Consider the following 18,111-nt stretch of genomic DNA (forward strand, 5'->3'; position numbering starts at 1 on the left):
TCAAAAGCTCGTTTCAAATTACTCCTTGCATTGGTTCGTACTTCGTAGCAGCCAATGAAATGCCGCGATTTGCTCGGCCGGTAAATTCCGCAGAAAGTTTGAACGCACGCACACTTGTTTTGACAGTTTTGTAGTTTCGTGCTTTCGTGTTTCGTGGTTATTCACAACAACTCTCGCCTCGGCAAGCTTCAAATTTGGTAATAAAAGCGTATCGATCGAATGGACGGAGCTTACGTTTCATCCTGACCCGTTGCTTCTCCGAAGAAACACTATTAAAAGGTAAAATAATTATTACTGGACAAGTGGACCCCAGTTGCCAAAACTGACTTTTATCCGGATATTATCCTCTCCAGAGAGGGTAATATCCGGATAATTTTTCGATTTTGGCAGCTGGTATACATACAACAACACTGATTTTTGAAAAAATGTTTTTACTCTTTTTGTGCGAGTTTTATAGCAATTTATCAAACAATAATTTTTAATTTTGCATTGTCAAAAACAGAATTTAATTTTGTTTCTCTTGTAGACGCGATGGCTCCTTTCTGTCTAAACTCGGAGCAGAGCCGATACAGCATCGTCCGAAAAAAACTGGACAAGCTTGGTTTTGATAGTCCATTGACTATCGACAGTTTGCAGCTGGTTGAAAAACTTTTGGAAGATTTGGTCACAACCACTGATAGCTTAAGAAGATATAAAAATCTTTATAAAAATACAATTGAGGTATAAACGCTTTATAATTATTTTAATTATTATGAGATTAAATTAAAATTTAATTTAATTTGTTCATACAGAAATGCAAGCTGTACGAACAAGGCGTCGAACCTTATATGAAAGAAAACAGCAAGCTGGTGAAAAGTTGCAACGAACTGCACAAAAAGGTTTTGTCCCTTCAGGATAACTTGGAAGATGAAAGAAGAAGTAAGTAACTAACAAATTTAAAATTATGCTCTTTTTGATACATGTGTTTTTAATTACTGCTTTTTTATTCCATTAACGTTAACAATTTTCCACATTTTATTATTTATTATATAGTTGTAATGAATTAAAACTTTATTTAGCCCATCAGCGCAAATTGGACAATCTCCAAGCTGAGGTGGATAGATTCAAAATCATGGAGAGACAGTATGGCAAGTGCATCAAAGAGCTAGAAAATGAATGTGCTGAAAAGACCATTAAGCTGCATAGAGGTGTGCAACCTAGAGCCAGACCAGCTTTTAGGCCAGGTATTTTCAGCATCATTGTTGACTTTTAGTATTTTTAATTGTTTAAACAGAAAAAAATTCTTCATTGTTGCTAAAATCACATTGCGACTGTTCATTTTTAACTCTGTGCCTTTTTAAATAATTTTTAGCTGGAAGTAGCAAAGGTGAGTTTCCTCCGCTACGATCAAAATCTGCTAAGGACAGCGCAAGAAGTAGTAAGCATACTGAAAGCCAAAGTGAGTTTGAAAGGATGTATTTCGAACCGCCAAACAACATCCTCAATACTGTGGAGACTCAAGCGTCCAACCTATCCCATGAGCTTCAAAAGATTCGAGGAAAGCTTGAAGAACTGAAGTTAGAGAATGGCTCGGTTAAAGATAAAGTAAGTCAAATTTAAACTTTAATTATTGTCAATAATTCTTCTTAAAAACAGCTCAAACGCAGAGACCAGGAAATTGAACGCTTGCAAAATATGTTGGAAGGTGGAATGCCTATTAAGAGAGTAGTTCAGGATTCATGTCCAGAGAGTGATAAATTCCTGGAAGTAAAATTAAAAGGTTTATTCTTTGAGTCCAAGTACTGATTTATGAGTTTTGAAAATGTAATTTGTTACAGAGAGTGAAGATCAGAAGCATGAGGCAATGAAGAATGCGGTACGACTTGTTCAAAAGTGTGATCGTCTTACCACCGAAATGAAGGACATAGACAAGCTTGCATGTGAGCTAAGAGATGAGAAGATTGCCCTTGAGGAGAGACTAGCCCAGTGTGAGGAAAACTATATGAGATGCTGCAACGAAAATCACGACCTCAAGGCTCAAATGATGCAATCCAATCTGACCAAGGGCTGCAAATGTTCCGGTCAAGACCAAAATGCTAGGGATAAGAGCCTTCTACAGGAAAAGTTGGATTCTGTTTCAAAGGAGCTGAATGAAATGAAAAGTAGAGGTATGTAATTTCGGAAATTTTTGCTCGCATTTAACATAATTTTTCTGCAATACTAGAAAAAACCCTGCTGGTTGAAATTAAAAAGCTGAGTGACCAACTGCAAGCTGGAGCCAAACATAGTTCCGCGATATCCAGGAAGGCCTCGTCTAGATCTGGCAGTCGCCACAGAGATGTCAATGATTCGAGAGAGACAGCAGCCAAAACCTTAGCCAACAATTTGCCAACTGCGGATTCGATTCAGCGCGAGGTACAATATAAATAAACTTCTTTAGTTTGGAATTTTATATTTTATTGAAATCACTACAGGCTGAAATTGAAAGACTGGTAGCAGAAAAAGAGAAATTGGAAAAGAGGTGCAAACTCTTGGCAGATGAAATGAGTGCAATGTCTGATAATGTATGTTGAATTCTTTAACCCTCTATATATTGTTCTAATTAGTTTTAATATTAGGGTGTTCTCAACTTGGTCCAGCAGATTTCTCTCAAGGACAAAGAACTTATTGCCATACAACAAGAAAACAGCAATCTGATGAGGGAAAACTCTAGCTTGCAGACTCAACTTAAATTCGCCAAAGAATCTAATCCATCAACTGATCTTCGGGTAATATACTTTTTTTAAATACATTATTTAATTTAGGTCTTAACAATCTATTGTATGTATAAATACAGAGCCTCCTCACTCAAATTGAGAAAGACAAGGCTGCTGCAAAGGCCGAGCTTCATTCTGCGCTTGCCGAAAGGGATGCCCTGAAAGACCAGCTCAAGGTTTGTTTCCAATTAAATTTGTTGTATTAATTTAATTTGTACTGTTTGAATCCAGTTTGTTTCTGGAAAGCTTTCGGAACGCCAGTCAGCTGCTTACTCTACAGACACGGATCGTGTGAACCAACTTGAAAGCGAGAGGCGTGAACTGTTGCAGCAAAAAGGCTCTAACCAAACGCACATAACAAACCTTGAGCAGCAGGTGCGAAGTCTTGAATCTGAGCTCACCAAGCAACGGACGCAGTATCTGCAGCTCAAGTAATAAAATATTTAAAGACTATCTTCATGAATATAAAAATTATACTTTTTAAAGGAACCTCCACGAGCAAACGGAGGCAAACTTGGCTGTTTGTCAAGGAGAGCTTAGCCAGATGAGGAGGGACACTGCCATGTCACAGGGTCGTTTAAGTGAGCTGAAAACACTACAAGCAGAGGTTGTGGCCTTGAGAGAGGAGCGTTCTAGAATGTGGACTGAGCTAAATCGCAATTCTGGGGACAAGGATGCTTTCAAGGTAGAATAACACTCCAATCATGTGGCTAATAATTTCCATTATTACTTATGCAGCTCCAGCTTGATGAGAAGTCTGAGAGAATCGCTCTGCTGCAGAAAGAAATCAACGCTAAAGAGTCTTGGATTGCCAAGTTAGAGAAAAACTTAACTGAGCTAAAGGAAGTTTTGCAGTGAGTAAATTTTTGCATTCCATTTCTTAGTTTGGTTTGGTTTTTATTTTTCACTTCTGATTCAGAAAATTTTTTGCAAACAAGTGCCACTTAAGATTTCATTTCTGTTTTTGGGAAATTAATGCTGAATGTAACCAATTGAGACCTCTCAACACCAAGTTCATTGACATAATATCTTCTGAGAAGTGAGAATAAATATTGTACTTGGTTACATGTAAAAAAAAAATATTTCAAAATCAAACTGACACAGCCGTGTGTCAGATAATTTTAAATTTATGAATATATATTTAGATAGGAAGCAAGATTCAGTTGTTTTGGCACCACATAAATATAAATATTAGCACTTTAATGACATTTCACTTAAAAACCATTTGATAAAAAACGAGCAAGCGCAACCAGTGGCGGCTGACACGGATCATTGGGGTCGTCGGCAACAGGTCCATACCCAGGTCGGCACTCGCATTTGGCCCCACCTTCGCCTTGAGGCACCAGCCACTCTCCCGCAGACTGGCAATAACCTTTTGTGTATAATGTATGGCACATTCCTCCTGGGCCAAACACATGTCCCTTGGGGCAGGGCCCTTTCACCCCCACTTCGTAACACTCACTGCCACTGTCCCACGACTGACTCGGGAAATCCCTCGAGCTACAGCCACAGCGTCCCTTGTATGAAACGCCGACAAAGTCCTCAAACACCACCAGTTTCCCCAAAGGACACGGCCCTCTTGTCCCCGCCCTGAAGCAACCCCGAGCTTCAGGTACATACAAATAGCCTCTTGAGCAAGGCAGGGCCACACACTGAGTTCTGTTTGTGAGAGGTGGGGTTGCTGGTAAGATCATCGAACCCGCCTGACAGGGTCCTCGAGAGTATTCGCGGTAGCATGCACCTGTCTCGGGCCAAAACGCATGCAGCTCTTTACACTGGCACTGGGCAGGGGACCAATCAGGGCCTGGCTGGACAAACTCGTGGCCGGGCGGACAAGGTCCTGTGGTTCCCAAGGGATGGCAGCCTTTGCTCTCGTTGTGGAATTGGGCCAGGTCTGATGAACAGCCGCACCGTAGTGGTGAGGGAAGGACCAGTTCACCTTTGCCGCAGGGACCTCGGGAATAGGGCTCGTAACACGCTTCCGAGTTTGAGTTCCACCTAAAAAAATTCAATAGTTTAAAAAAAAAATCACAACATATAATAAAATTTTTACTTAAGTCTAGGGGGGGGGGGGGAATTAAAGATTTCATGCTTTAAATGAAAACAAATTTTAAATATTTAGACATATTTTACTTTTTAATTGTTTAGAGTGAAGTTTTGTGATACCTAAATGATTGCAATTCGGATCTGCCATCACATCGGCAAACGCCTATCGTGCTGTCCTGCTCCTCCTCAACAAAGAGCTCCCCAATAGGACAGGGCCCCCTAGTCAGTCGTTGGTAGCAGGCGCCTCCCTCCTTTGGCCAGTAAAGGTGTCCTTCGCCGCATTCCTTCTCTGGATCGAGGCAAGTGCCCCACCTTGTATTGATCACAGGGGCAAAGTAACGACCCAACAGGCACGGGCCTCTGTGATATAGTTTATGGCACTTGGCGTCCCGCGCCCACTGGGCCGTTCGAGGCGGACAGCGACACTCAGCCTCCGCTTTGTCCGACTGAAAAGCGAGCTCCATCGTCTCGGGACATGGACCCTGCTGGAAAATTCGGTAGCACCGCCCGTCTCCGTTCCACCGCACTTCTTGCCAGTCACCACAGGGATTGGCGTTGGGGTGAGCCCAGGGTGGGGCCACAATGGCTGGGTTGCTTGTCGCCAGCGCCGACAAAAGGACAAAGAGGAATGTGAAGTTCGAGATCCGGTTCATTTTGAGATAATTTTGCAATCCTAAAAAAAAGCGAAAAATAAATATTGAATATTTAAAAAACCATACAACAAATAATTTTTGTAATTAGATTACTGACTATTTAATTAAATCTTTATTTTAAAATAATAAGTAATGGATTTGTTTTACAAAAATTAGTCAGCATTAAAAATGGTTTATTTTAAAATGTTACAGTACTAAATTTTAGTTGCAAATTAGGTTTATTGTTGTGGGAAATCTTTGCTTAAATCAAGACATCTTGCAATCCAAACTACAAGAATGGTAGTCGTAATCAAGCCTTGATAAATGACAAAAAAAATTGGATTGTTTAATTTTAAAAACAAACATTTCCATAACTGATATTCAAGAAACGATATTAAAAATTATATAGGAAAGCCCAACGTTGACCGGCCCTGACTCCTCTTACTAATTTGACCAATTCTTTGACAAAAAAGTACATTGACTTGTATTGTGACGCAACAGGGCGGCTCTTCTTCATTCATGATAATTTTGGGTTTGGCCTTCATCTCAAAGAAGCCGCAGGTGTATAATTTTATGGCAATGGATGCAGTGGACCTCTGGCTAGGCCGCCGCACATCGCAACCTTCTCCGAGGCCGCTCATGACAATTTAAATTTTTTCCCAATCCAAAGCCTTTTTCTTTCAATCCATGCAAGAATTACAATAATTACACCTAATTTTATTTTATGATAATATGCCGTGCGGTTGTTTTTTTTTATCGCTGTTTCTGTTAGTTTAATTTTTTGCGCGTATTTGCCGTTTGGTTTAAGAGATAATATCGACAAGCTGCTATCGTCACTCGTGCATAAACTAATGGTCTATTTTGTTTATTGGGAAAACGGACGCGTAAAGAAAGTAAAATTCACTTGCATCTGTGAGGAAATGCATTCCTCGTCACAGGTTCATTTGCATTGTTAGTCTGTCTGGCATTCCGAGAGCAAGCCGGTTTGCTCCGTGCGGCAACTAATTCGATAAATAACTCTCTGGACGATGACCAACACCGCATTTAGATTCACCACCTTTTTGTGTAAATTTCACTCGCTCGACTAATGCGCTTTCTATTAAAAACCGAAACTTTTTACGCTTGCACATTTTTCATACGAAACGTAAACAGTCCTGAATACACGCACAGATGTGGTTCTGCAAATCACCCGTCGTGAATTTATGCAGGGCACCAAAACCAGTGTGAGCTTATCGAATGCTTGCAGAACTGGTCCAACCGATTGCAAGAACAATACTCTGTACAATGTTAAAAGCTGCTGCAAGTACTTTCTAATTATGTAATATTTAAATCATTGCTATAAATATGTCGCTCAATACAGGTCAGAAGTGATTGCCAGAGAATTAAAAACAATTTTTTTCAAAACAATCATATCCTTTAGTAAATAAAATATAAATTATTTAATGGTTTTCAATGCTCTTAAATTTGTAAATCTTTTATTATAAATTATTGCCACCATAATTTTTTTTTTTAATTTTCTATACATTCATACATACTAGCAATTAACGTGAAATTATAACATTTATTATTATTATTAAGATGTTTATAATTGAAATTGTTAAAAAGAAACTGAATTTGCTTTATAACAATTTTTTCTATAAATAATTTTTTCAAATTAAATTCAATGAAATTCTATGGTGAATTTTCCCATAGCCCACATAAAGTATTATTAATTTTTAATTTAATTAAAAAAAATATGGTCACTCTTTGACATAATTGTTTAATTTCTTTGCGCTATTTAATTAAAATTTAATTGAAATTAAAATTCTAAATTTGGAGGAAAAAAAATGCTCACCTTCAAAAGTATACGCGCATGTCGGGCGAGCGGCGCGACATATCTACGAGTTGACTGTCGGACTGACAGCTCCAGTCTGAGATGCACTTGGATCCTCCTGATTTTTCACAACACGCTGGAGGTGGTCTTCTCAAGGTTTTCCCGGCTCTTCGACCCCTGTGCGACGGTGTTAAAATCCTGGCGAGGTCGTGCGCGTGAAAAGTAAAGCACCGGCGCCGCCGACAGCGCGCACCCATTCTCTCGGAGCGGCGGTACGGTGCTCACTGCTGCTATCAACGGAGCCGCCGCCGTAGTAAAGCCCCCAATTCACTTTCTCCGCTGCCTCCTCCAACAGCCGCGCACACACACACATTGCTCGTTTTAATTCGCGCGCGCGTTGCTTTTCATTGTGTGCAGCCACCTTTTCAGCCACTTCTGCTTCCTATTGTTGCGTTGTTTCAATGCTGGGTGCAGACACCACTTTTTCTGCGGAGGCGAAATGCAATCACGCCTTCGATTGCCAATACGTGATGCTTGAGATGTTGCTTTCTGTTCAGCATGTAAAGCACTGATTATTGTCCAGTTTTGGAAATTTTTTCTCCTAAAAACCATTTATTGATTAGTGGCTCACCAAAATTGAAAAATATATATCAATTTTGTGTCAATTTTTTTCTCACGCTTCTAGTTGCAATATTTAAAATTTTCAATTTCTTTATTATGAGCAGCGTAAAATACTCTGGACAAATGTTTATATAATTATGATGTATTTTACTGTATGACCAAATTCCTTAAATTTTTGTCTTCAGTTCATAGCTCATTTTAAAAATTCAAGGGAATTCTTTAATTTATAGGGTTTACAGTATTTATCTTAACAGAAATTTATCTATTTTAACATTTTTACGTATAAATTTCATTAATCAATTTTTTTTTTTAATTGTTTGAACTACATATTTTAAAGTTTATATGTAAACTTTGGTTAGAAAAGCGCCTTTCTCGGCACTGACCAAATTTGTGTGACCAGCATAATTTATAAACAAGTATTCTATTCATTGGAAGTCGGTAGCAAGCCAAAAGTGAAAATGAATGCTGTTTTTTTCCCTCCTATCTAGTCGCAAATTGTGCGAATCTGAATTTTCCTCTTTTTATTGCTGCTTCTCAGGTTACAAAGCGCCGCGGTGATTTATGACTCCAGAAGCAGGTTGTGATTTGTGATCCTGCTCATCCGCGCGAGGTGTTAGCTTTAATCCCACCGCAGTAAATTTTGGCATTATTTTACATTTTTAAGGCGAGTTTAACGACAAAAAGCACATTAAAAAAATATCACTTGATTTTTTTCTTCTTTTTTTCATAGAATACTAGTAAATTTTGAAGATATTGTTATGTTTACAAATAATACTCGTCTTATCACTTCCATATCATTCCATATATTAGATAAATGTTTGTTTAAGCAAAAAATGTGTAAAATAAATGTTTAAAACAAAACAAAATTTTAAATGAGTTAAATGCTAAAAAATGTAAGTGAAATTAAAGCTAATATAAGCATCATCAGTTTTATGCACGGTTGAGTGCGACTCAATTAAAAAATCTCACTAGACTCCTCTGTATTGACAGCCATACTTGCATAATAATGATAATAATTACCCTGCTTTTATTTGCACGCCGGACGTGCTAATTTGATTTGAACGTGTGGCTGGCCATTGCACACGTGCTTTCTCTCTGGAGCCTACCATAATAATCGCACGCATCAAAATAAAACCTAGCCGCGACCATTATAATTATTATATATGCTCTTATTACCGCGATCACCGAGCGCGTTAGAAATACATCATGAGAGATGCTCTAGACTTTTTACTTTGCAACTCCGGTTGCAGCTCATGATCAGCAGGTTAATGTCGTGCCACCGGATTTCTCTTTCGATGAGCAAAATTTAATGAGCTCTCCGTGTTAGTTGATAATATATGGGGCAATTACAAAGCTGTTGATGTAGACCATCGGCGTGCAATTCATACAGGCCTTGCCTTGCGTGATTTTCCCAGTTTGAAATAAATTAAAAACTAAAGTTGTCTTTCGAAGAACTAAAATTAATTAATTTGCAAAAAATTTAAATATTCAAATTTCCTAAAAAAAAATATATAAATTTTAAGCTAAGTTAAAAATAAAGAATGAATACTCAATTAATATGGCTCAAGATGTCAAGATGGGAATTTATACTAAAATCATTTCAACAAAAGCTGCCTAAAGGTGAATGTGCACTTCTCTTTTGCAACTGCTGGCTCTGACTGCTCACTGAATTTACCAAAAGTCAATCGACGTTTATGTCCGCAGTAAAAATATTCCTTTTACCCTTTCAAAAATAAATTGGAAACAAAGCTGAAGAAAGAGCAGCATATCGCGTAACCTCTTTGGTAAAATATATGCATGGAACTTTCTCCACCGAGAGGGAAGGTGATCTCCTGTTACAGCATTCGAACCAAAGGTTAGAACAGATTGAGGTGTTACGGTGCGCGGTGTAGCAGCACCTTTGGCATTCCGCAGTTTCCGCTTTTATAACACACACGCGGATAGTAAGCGTTTATGTAATCCCGTGGCGCATAAATCAATGGGCACGCGTGCAGAGCGGCTTTCTGCGGTTTGTTTGTTTGTTTTTGCGCTGTTGATGTTTATGTTTACTCCGTTTTTCAATTAAAATGTGATAAGAGAGCATTTTCTCACGTGTATAGGCATAAATTAGAAATTATTTAACACTGTACTCTGCATTATAGAAAAAGTAAAACTAATGCCGTTTAAAAAAAAAATGGGATTTTGTCAAAAAAAATTAATAGTAATTTTGCAATGCAAAATTTTGGGGAAATCTCCTTTACATAAATAAATGTCTGTGAGAAGAAAGTCTGCACAATTTAATCTGCCTGCATAATATTTTAATGGTCATTTAGCTTTCTGAGCACATGTGCGAGTGGCTACAATTATATCACTTTGCACACAATACCTATTAATCATGGGGCTTTATTTTTGCGCGTCTCACCAACAATGAAATTACATTATAGCGACTCAGCGAGTGGCGAATGTATTAGGTAAGGGTGTGCAATGGAGTGAAAGTATTGCCTCATGAGCACTGCGAATTATGATTCTCATGATCTGCGATTATAATCACAACGGAGCACAGTTGTGTGAGTGTGATTTCGGATTACTCGCGCTTTTCAACGGCACATCATCCTCTCTCTAATGTGACATGCATTCACGCGGAATTAAATTACAGTTTTGTACGCCTTCGCCACTGAGAAAGTGAACCACACCAGCCGTTCCGCTGGCCAAACAGCTCAAAGTGCCTCACACTCGCATGACTTTTTATATATTTTGAGTTGTGATTTCATAAAGAAAAGTCTAAAAATCACCAAAAACGCACTTTCTTGATCATGAGACGTCTCAGGCAATTGCTTTTTGATGTGGTTAAAAAATCTTTCTCCTCCATTGACCATACTGAGGTCGCGATTTTTTTCTCATTATTTGCTTTTGAGGTTTAATTCGTGTATAAGGAGAAATTTTTGCAAAAAGTTAAAAGAAGAAACTTTAATTCAATATAGGAGAAAATTTATATCATATTTTCACTTTCCAGATTGACTGGTTTAAAAGTTTTAAGGCATAACTTTAACCATAGTTTTTGCAGTTTTACAGTTAAAAAATTTATTTGTTAGTGTTTGTTGGGAAAATAGGAAGAAAAGCTTTCGATCACCTCCTAATTAATCAAGCCATGATGTTTGAGCAACACTTCAACTTGTAAACAAATCCTATACCAATCCCACTGATGGATTCTCCGATCAAACGGTTTAGTAATCAAATAAGAAATTATCGAGCCGAAGCAATTTGTGAGAGCTCGTTGGGCATAAATTTTTATTAAACTCCTTGGCAGTGAAATCGCGGCTGCCTGATCAAATCCCCGCGCGCACACATTCATTCAAATCCTAAAAAGCGCCAGCATAAAACAACTCGCCGGCGGTTCTGCTTTAATGCCTCGGAAGCCACTTTGAACGAGCATTAGAATCTTTTCGCAGCACCAAATTAGGATGTAAAAGAAATTTCGCCCCGCTTTTTACAAGATACCTTTTTATAACCTAGTAAAATATATTATATTTTACTATACTTGCTAATTAACAAATTTCCACGCAGCTCATGCGTCGGCCCGATCCATTGTGTCCAACCGGCTTTCGTAAATAAATTATGGATCGCGAGCCGACGGGAGATTTCCTGGAAACAAAGGTGTTGTAACGCGCCATGGGAATTTTTCGTCATGAGGATGAATCGAGTCATAATTAAACTTTCAGTTTCACTTCTCAGGCGATTTATCGCGCGCTCCGCATAAGATGAGGTGCTGACAGAGCATAGCCGTGACCTCAAGCCTCTCCTGACCTAGTTACGAGCAAGCCGATTATATCATTCGGCATAACTTGGACTGCTAATTGCTTTGCTCGATTGCGTAGGCGGCGAGCAATCGCCAAAGGTGCAACATCTTGAAAAGCATTGCCGGATTTCATTTGTGAACCTTGAGACGAGTTTAATCAGTAAAAAGAAATTTGTGTCAATGAACAACAGTGACGTTTTGAATTACAAGCAAATTCCACTCACGTCTTGTCTGAACTTGCAATTTGATTTTTATAGGGTCAATACTGCACTACCTTTGCGTGCCAAACGTACTGATTCGCTTTTACTACTAATTTCGCTGTGTTATACACTTACTTTTAAAGCTTTCTAATTGGCACCGGAATGAGAAAATTTTCTGAATCTTCATTAAATTTCTTCTCAACTTTATATTCACCCTCTTTATATTCTTTCCTTTCTTGGGTGTGGTGCAATTTTTCCTCCTACAGGGGCAAGGGCGCTCCAAATAAAAATATTCGCGTGACCACCAAGGTGAAGACTTCCGTGAAGTCGAGGTCCTGCACCACCCCGCCCTCGTCCCGCTCTTCCAAGTCCAAGCCCTTTCCCCCAAAACGGTGGATTAGAAACGCGGCCGTGGTACATTCGCCACCCAGCAGGTGAGAGAAAGTCAAGCGCAAAAACTTAAAACGCACACATGCGTTTCGGCTAAACACGGACCTGATAATTTAGTCACGTAACAAATCAACGAGCCTTGAACTTGAGCTTATTCTACGTGAAGAGAGTCGAAAATAATTTGTTCAAGTTTGCTGGAATGCCAAAGTAAAGAATGTTTAATTTTGGCTAAAAAATTCTTTAAAATTAGTATTCATTCTGAGAATATTTGTGACTAAAAATTTAACTTAATTTAAAATGATTCAAAAGAAGAAATTTTTGTAAAATAAATAACACATTTTATTTCTATCAACGGGGATCATTTATCAAAATAAATAAATTTTAATATTTTAAAAATTTTAAAATGTAGCTCAGTCAGTATTTAAAAAAAAGCATTATTAATTTACTCAGTGGTTCATTATTTTTATTCATGACTGCATTTACCTTACTTTCACTGAACTTGATCATTCCTAAGCTCTTGAAATAACTTTCCTCGTTTTGTCATTGACACGTTCAAGTGATTCAGTGAATTTGAAGCAATCAAGTATGAAATAAGTTTCCTCTTGCTTTTGCAACGTGCCTGACTTTAAAATTCATGACTATTTCGCACCGCAGTGTCGGTCTGTTAACCAACAAACTTTACTAACAATATTATATCTAATTTTGCGCAGGGTTACCCAAGACTCCGATTTAGCCCACAAACAAGATGCACGAGGTCTCCAGCGCGAGGTGGAGAGGCTCCGAAAGGAACTGGAGCAGGCCGCCAAAGTGAAGCAGGCGTCTGAAATTGAGATTAAGTAATATATCTGCTGTACTTGTAATATTATCCAGATGATATCATTATATTGCTTTGAAATTTTCAGGCGTCTTCAAGATGATCTGAGTGCCTCTTTGAAAGACTGCAAGATTTCAAAAAGAGATCTCGACATCGCTCAGAGAGATGTGGAGGATCTTAAGCAGCGGCTTCAAAATTACGTCTCTGAAGTTCAGAGGATTGAAAACCTCTTGTCAAACAAAGTAGGTTTAAATTTAATTCAGTTACAATACATTATCTGAAATTAAAACTTCAGGAGGAAGAAAGAAATGCTCTGCTTGAACAATTTCACAGTTTGAGTCAAGAGGCAATTGAGCTAGAGACTCACAACACTAGTTTAAAAAGTGAGGCTCACCAAGTGAAGCACTCTCTGGAGGTGACTACGGGACAAGTTTCTCATCTAGAAGACCAACTTTCTGCCAGCAAGGAACTAATTTTTGGTTATGAGAGCCAGGTAGATCTTAAATCTCACTATTTATATATAGGAATAATTAATAAAATTTCTACGTTTAAAGGTTGTAAATTTGACCCGGCTCGTAAAAAATTTGGAGGTAGAACTGAGAACAGTTAAAGAACAGTCTGAATCTTTTGAAAAGGATCTGAATGCTGTCCATGAATTGTGTATGAAACTTGACAGTCAGAAAGAGTCGTTGGAAGATGATCTGAAATTGAGCAACAAAAGGAGTCTCGAGGTAGAAGAAAAATAAATGAAAAATTGTTTAATAGTAAATTTGCTTTCTTTTAGTTGGAGGCAAACTGCGCCAAGTTGAAATCAGAACTGGAAACACTGAATCTGCAACTCCAGAGAGAGTTGGCAAGTAAGGGTGCAATAGAAAGTGTGCTAGAAGAAAATAGGGAAGAATCGATGAAGCAGCGCTTGACGAATGTGGAAATGGCACAAGAACTGGATAAAATAAGGAGTGAAGTTACAAAAATGAGGCAGACCCAGTAAGCCTTAAAATAAATATTTGTATTGTAATTGAAAGATATAAATTAAAATTACAGAGATAGGGATGACGTCAGTCGTTACACAAGAGTAGCAGCTGAAAAATCTCAAGAGGTTGATGCTCTGCGCCGAGAACTAACTAAAGAAAAGTTCGAAAAGGCAAGACTACAAGAAGAAAGTCACAGGTACGAGAAGGCAGGCTTTAATGATTATGTGGTTTCCTCCAATGTCAAAACCAAAATAACCTATGGCGATGATCCCTTCACCTCTACTTCCTCCTCCTCCGAGTCTGGTAATGCAGGCTCTAGTTCCGAAAGTTCCTCGTCCACTGGTGGAACGACAGTACCTAAGAAAATTTAGTTGCATGTTTCCTATTTAAGGTGATCATTTTTACAACATGTTAGCATTACAGCTAGTAATTAATTTTCAATTAATTTTGAATCCCTTAACTTGCAGCTCAAGACAAATTCATCAACGCAGCACCAGTCCACCATCGTCTGTGCATTCCTTAAAAAGTTTATCACCAGCAGAGACAAGTGATTAGATATAAGGCTTATTTTTGTATACAAAGTATAATTTTAATAGTTTTATGTAAAGAACCAAAACTATTTATTATTATCTTGTTCTTGACCATGACAGTATATTAATTAAGACAATAACAAATTTATTAAATTGGATGCTAATTTGTGTTCATCATATTATATCTATGTTTGACGTAGATTTTAGATCAACTTGAATTAAATATTTCTGGTTTTATAAGAAAAAAATTAGTTTTTATTGGCTTTGTGCAATAGCAAAACAAACGCTTACAATTTTTCATGTGCATAACACAACACAGCAAGTTTAAACATCACAAGTCCCAGAAGTTGTTGTCGTCATCGTCTCTAGCAGCACTGATGGCTGGTGCACTGTGGTCTTCACTGGTGCTTGTTACAACCATACCGTCACCATCGCTTCTTCCCACCGTACTTACGTTTTTGTCTCCAAGCGTCACAACTTTTTCAGTCACTGTTGTTTTAAGCATGTCGGCAGCATTAACTTTTGAGGAACTACTGCTCGAGCTGCTACTAGGAATGGTCAGTTTCAGTTCGTCGCTTGTCCCTAGAGGTTCTGCCTCCAGGGTTGGAATGTTAGTCTTGGTTGCATCAAGCGATTTACTCGCTTGGGGCATCAGTAATGAATCTGCAAGCTGGGTAGTTTGGTTGAGAGGTGGGTTTCGCCTCTCAAAATTTTCTTGTTTATCATTATCCTCCGGTAGAATTGGAGAAATTGACTCATCCAGTCTTTGAGAAAATACAGACTTGATACCACTTGGTCCTGGCAGTTGTAAACCTCTCTCCCTACCCTCGATGCCTGTAAAAGTATATTAAATTTTTTTATAATTAGGTGATTAACTTAAATACACTTAGTATGCGTACCAGTTGACTCTGATGAAATGCTGCTCATTGACACATCGAGTACCTGTGCTCTTGATCTTCCAGAATTATTCCTGGCTTGGGAAAGTCTCTCAGGCTTGGCTTGCACACTGTCATACAGTGATTTGATCGAAGTTTGGATTTCCTCTAACATTGCCGACCCTGGTGATCTAGTAGCTGCTGCAGGCTGAAGACGCTGCTGAGGGATTCCTCCCTTTGTTCTTGGAGATGTTGGAATGTGATCGTTCCCTAGAGATGTGCTGAAGAAGGGTGACACATCACTTCGATTTTTGTAGTCTCTATGTTGCTTTTCGATCGCCTCAAACTCCTCCTCAAGAGACCTGATTCTCTTCCTAGCATCCTTAACAACGTCATCTGTTGGACTGCTCTCCCCTTCACTTTCAATCTGTCTGGCCCTGAGCGCCCGTTCTCTTGCCAGGTGCAACTCATCCACCAAAGACGCAACCTTTCTGTCGAGACTCTCGATCCTACTCCTTTGCTGAGTGCTGAGATTTTTCAGCATCTTGTTCTCTTCAACAAGGCTCAAATATTTTGACCTGAGCTCTGCTATTTCTTGGTCTTTCATTTGAACCTGGATTTCCAGAGCAGGCAGCATTGACTGGTCTGGGAAATTCTCAGTGAGAGCGATGGAGACTTCGTCGAGTTGTTTCTGGTGTTTCTGCAATTTTTTCTTATTCCGCTTCAAGGTCAACTTTTCACGCTCCATCCTAATTAAAAATATTATAAAAATCAATGCAAATAAAATAACACTATTGCAGAATATTAACCTAAACTCCTCGTCCCTGAGGTGCTTTTTTCTTGCTTCAAGCGCACCTTGCAAATCCAGCATCTCATTTTCCAGGGCCATATTTAATTTCTTTAAACCAACTATCTCTCGTTCCTTAGCCGCCTTCAAATACCATTATTTCCAAGATTCACATTTGATTGAAAACAAACTTGAGATCATACCTCAAAATTTTTGAACTGCTTTTCCATTTCTTTAAGTTGGCTCTGGAGAGTCTCAATTCGATCGTTTTGCTCGGCTGCATCCGAGTCTGCAGCAGCTCGTTGTAGCTCTTTTATAATTAAATCTTTCCTCTGCAATTCTCTTTGGAAATATTCTGTCAGTTCTTTTACTTCCTCTTGGCATTGCCTGCTTAATTTAAAATAAGATTTAGCATTTTGCAATTAATAAAATTTTACTTAAGTTAACCTCTTTAAAATTTCAATTTCTCGATTGAGTTCGGCTCCTTGTACCTCTGCTGTAGACTGAAGACCTGTATTCATTTGATTTTGCCCTAAAAAATCAGGCATACTTCTAATAATACATGTTATAAGGGCTTGGTCTCTGGCTTCTTGGTATTTTTGCTGCAGTTGCTGAATAACGTTTGAATTTTTTGGTAGTCCTAATGTTTCGACGATGTCTTCAAAGTCCTCCTTGCTGAAGACGTGAGAGCTCGAACCATCTGCTGATTGCACTTTCAGCATTTCTGGGATGTTTGGGCTGATGCAGCTCACGTTTGGCGCTTCACAGGAAAATACAGACAAAGTGAAGTGATGCCTGCTCTTCAAAAGGTACTCGGCGATAAGGAGATTCAGGGTTTGCAACTTTGGTGAAACAGGGTGGACATCGAGCTGATTAAAATTAGGACCCAACTTTGAGTTGTGAAGGGCTGTGTAAAGACGATGCCGCAAATAACCACGCACCTCGCTTCTCAACTCTGGGGCGTTGAGCCTGCAAAAACGAAGTAATTGTAAATAAAATATCATATTAGAAAGAACCGGGACAAACCATTGATTGAAGATGCGCTCGACATCACTCTTTCCTAAATTTCTTTGCTCCATTATTTATATTTAAATTTATAACCTGATATAAGAGTTTATTTTAGAAATAAAATCGCAGATACTTTCATACAAAGAAATTATTATTTTATCTTTCAAGAAACTCAAAAACTCTAATTCTCTGCATTTTTTTACCGTCTCTACTGAATCTTGTTTGTTTTGTTGTTGTTTATGTTTATAGGCGCTGCGAGACGAGAAATGCTCTAAACCTCCGATAGAGGCTCTGCTGATGAGACTGCAGAATTTTTGCTCATCAGCGCCTCTATGGGTGAGTGAAGCACTATTAGCTCGCCTCTGACAAGCTTTACTATAATCATATAATTATCATGATAAGAGTTTGTTTCTTCACAATTTAAATCACAAATGCAGTTGGAAATATAAAAAAAAAAAATTTTTGGTTTCTATTTGCTGTATTCATGTGACATAATTTCTATTCGCTGTATGCACACTTGGCACAGATATAAAAATTTGTAAAAGATTTGCTGCATTTTCAAAAATATGGGCGCCAAATAAGAATTGCATTGATAAAGCACAAGCAACTCATTCCTTCAAGAGCACCGTGTGCTTGATTTCGACTCGATTTTTATTGTTAAAATTAATCAACAAAATCATTTTTTTTTTTTGCAGAAATCAAAGGTTTCCTGGGGCTTGATGTCCTCTTAAATTTACGCTTGTCAAAAATAAAATACACACCCCACTCAATTCTTTCTCTTTCCCGGGCCCCACACACATTTTGTTCATGAGCTCCACAAGCACACTCAACATGGATTTTTATACAAGATTTTACAGAAATTAATTAACAATTATATAATTCCAAAACTCTGAAATTATCATCAAATCCAT

General features: G+C 38.3%; 3 protein-coding genes across 6 annotated transcripts; 1 reads left to right on the forward strand and 2 right to left on the reverse strand.

Annotated features, from left to right (window-relative positions):
- The first annotated feature begins 15 nt into the window (after positions 1–15).
- LOC132199269 (centrosomal protein of 135 kDa) lies at positions 16–14,752 on the forward strand. 2 transcript variants are annotated; one of them, XM_059623862.1, is made up of 22 exons: positions 16–279; positions 527–720; positions 792–918; positions 1,059–1,223; positions 1,352–1,584; positions 1,636–1,759; positions 1,818–2,147; positions 2,204–2,394; positions 2,454–2,543; positions 2,598–2,747; positions 2,816–2,911; positions 2,967–3,166; positions 3,222–3,420; positions 3,474–3,589; positions 12,089–12,256; positions 12,923–13,048; positions 13,115–13,268; positions 13,322–13,519; positions 13,581–13,757; positions 13,811–14,013; positions 14,071–14,196; positions 14,468–14,752. In XM_059623862.1, exons 2-22 carry the CDS (start codon positions 532–534, stop codon positions 14,553–14,555), a joined length of 3,450 nt encoding a protein of 1,149 aa, XP_059479845.1. In that variant the 5' UTR covers positions 16–279; positions 527–531; the 3' UTR covers positions 14,556–14,752. The 2 variants fall into 2 exon arrangements, with proteins under 2 accessions (XP_059479845.1, XP_059479846.1); XM_059623863.1 differs by lacking the exon at positions 12,089–12,256 and having other exon boundaries at positions 27–279; positions 14,468–14,751.
- Positions 3,599–7,524, reverse strand: LOC132199273 (uncharacterized). Its single transcript, XM_059623869.1, has 3 exons — positions 7,248–7,524; positions 4,902–5,454; positions 3,599–4,733 (listed from the first exon to the last, which is right to left on the reverse strand). The coding sequence occupies exons 2-3, from the start codon at positions 5,432–5,434 to the stop codon at positions 3,950–3,952; spliced, it is 1,317 nt and encodes a 438-aa protein (XP_059479852.1). The 5' UTR covers positions 5,435–5,454; positions 7,248–7,524; the 3' UTR covers positions 3,599–3,949.
- A 10-nt stretch (positions 14,753–14,762) lies between the features above and the next one.
- LOC132199271 (protein hook homolog) lies at positions 14,763–17,472 on the reverse strand. Of its 3 annotated transcripts, XM_059623865.1 has the most exons (7): positions 17,404–17,472; positions 17,219–17,293; positions 16,640–17,161; positions 16,396–16,582; positions 16,215–16,336; positions 15,430–16,154; positions 14,763–15,364 (listed from the first exon to the last, which is right to left on the reverse strand). In XM_059623865.1, the coding sequence occupies exons 2-7, from the start codon at positions 17,269–17,271 to the stop codon at positions 14,862–14,864; spliced, it is 2,112 nt and encodes a 703-aa protein (XP_059479848.1). In that variant the 5' UTR covers positions 17,272–17,293; positions 17,404–17,472; the 3' UTR covers positions 14,763–14,861. The 3 variants fall into 3 exon arrangements, with proteins under 3 accessions (XP_059479848.1, XP_059479849.1, XP_059479847.1); XM_059623866.1 differs by having other exon boundaries at positions 16,396–16,579; positions 17,219–17,451; XM_059623864.1 differs by having other exon boundaries at positions 17,219–17,451.
- Between the last annotated feature and the right edge of the window lie 639 nt (positions 17,473–18,111).

Source organism: Neocloeon triangulifer, unplaced genomic scaffold (genome assembly GCF_031216515.1).
Source record: "Neocloeon triangulifer isolate White Clay Creek 2 clone unplaced genomic scaffold, ASM3121651v1 ptg000014l, whole genome shotgun sequence".
NCBI classification, from domain to species: Eukaryota; Metazoa; Arthropoda; class Insecta; order Ephemeroptera; family Baetidae; genus Neocloeon; species Neocloeon triangulifer.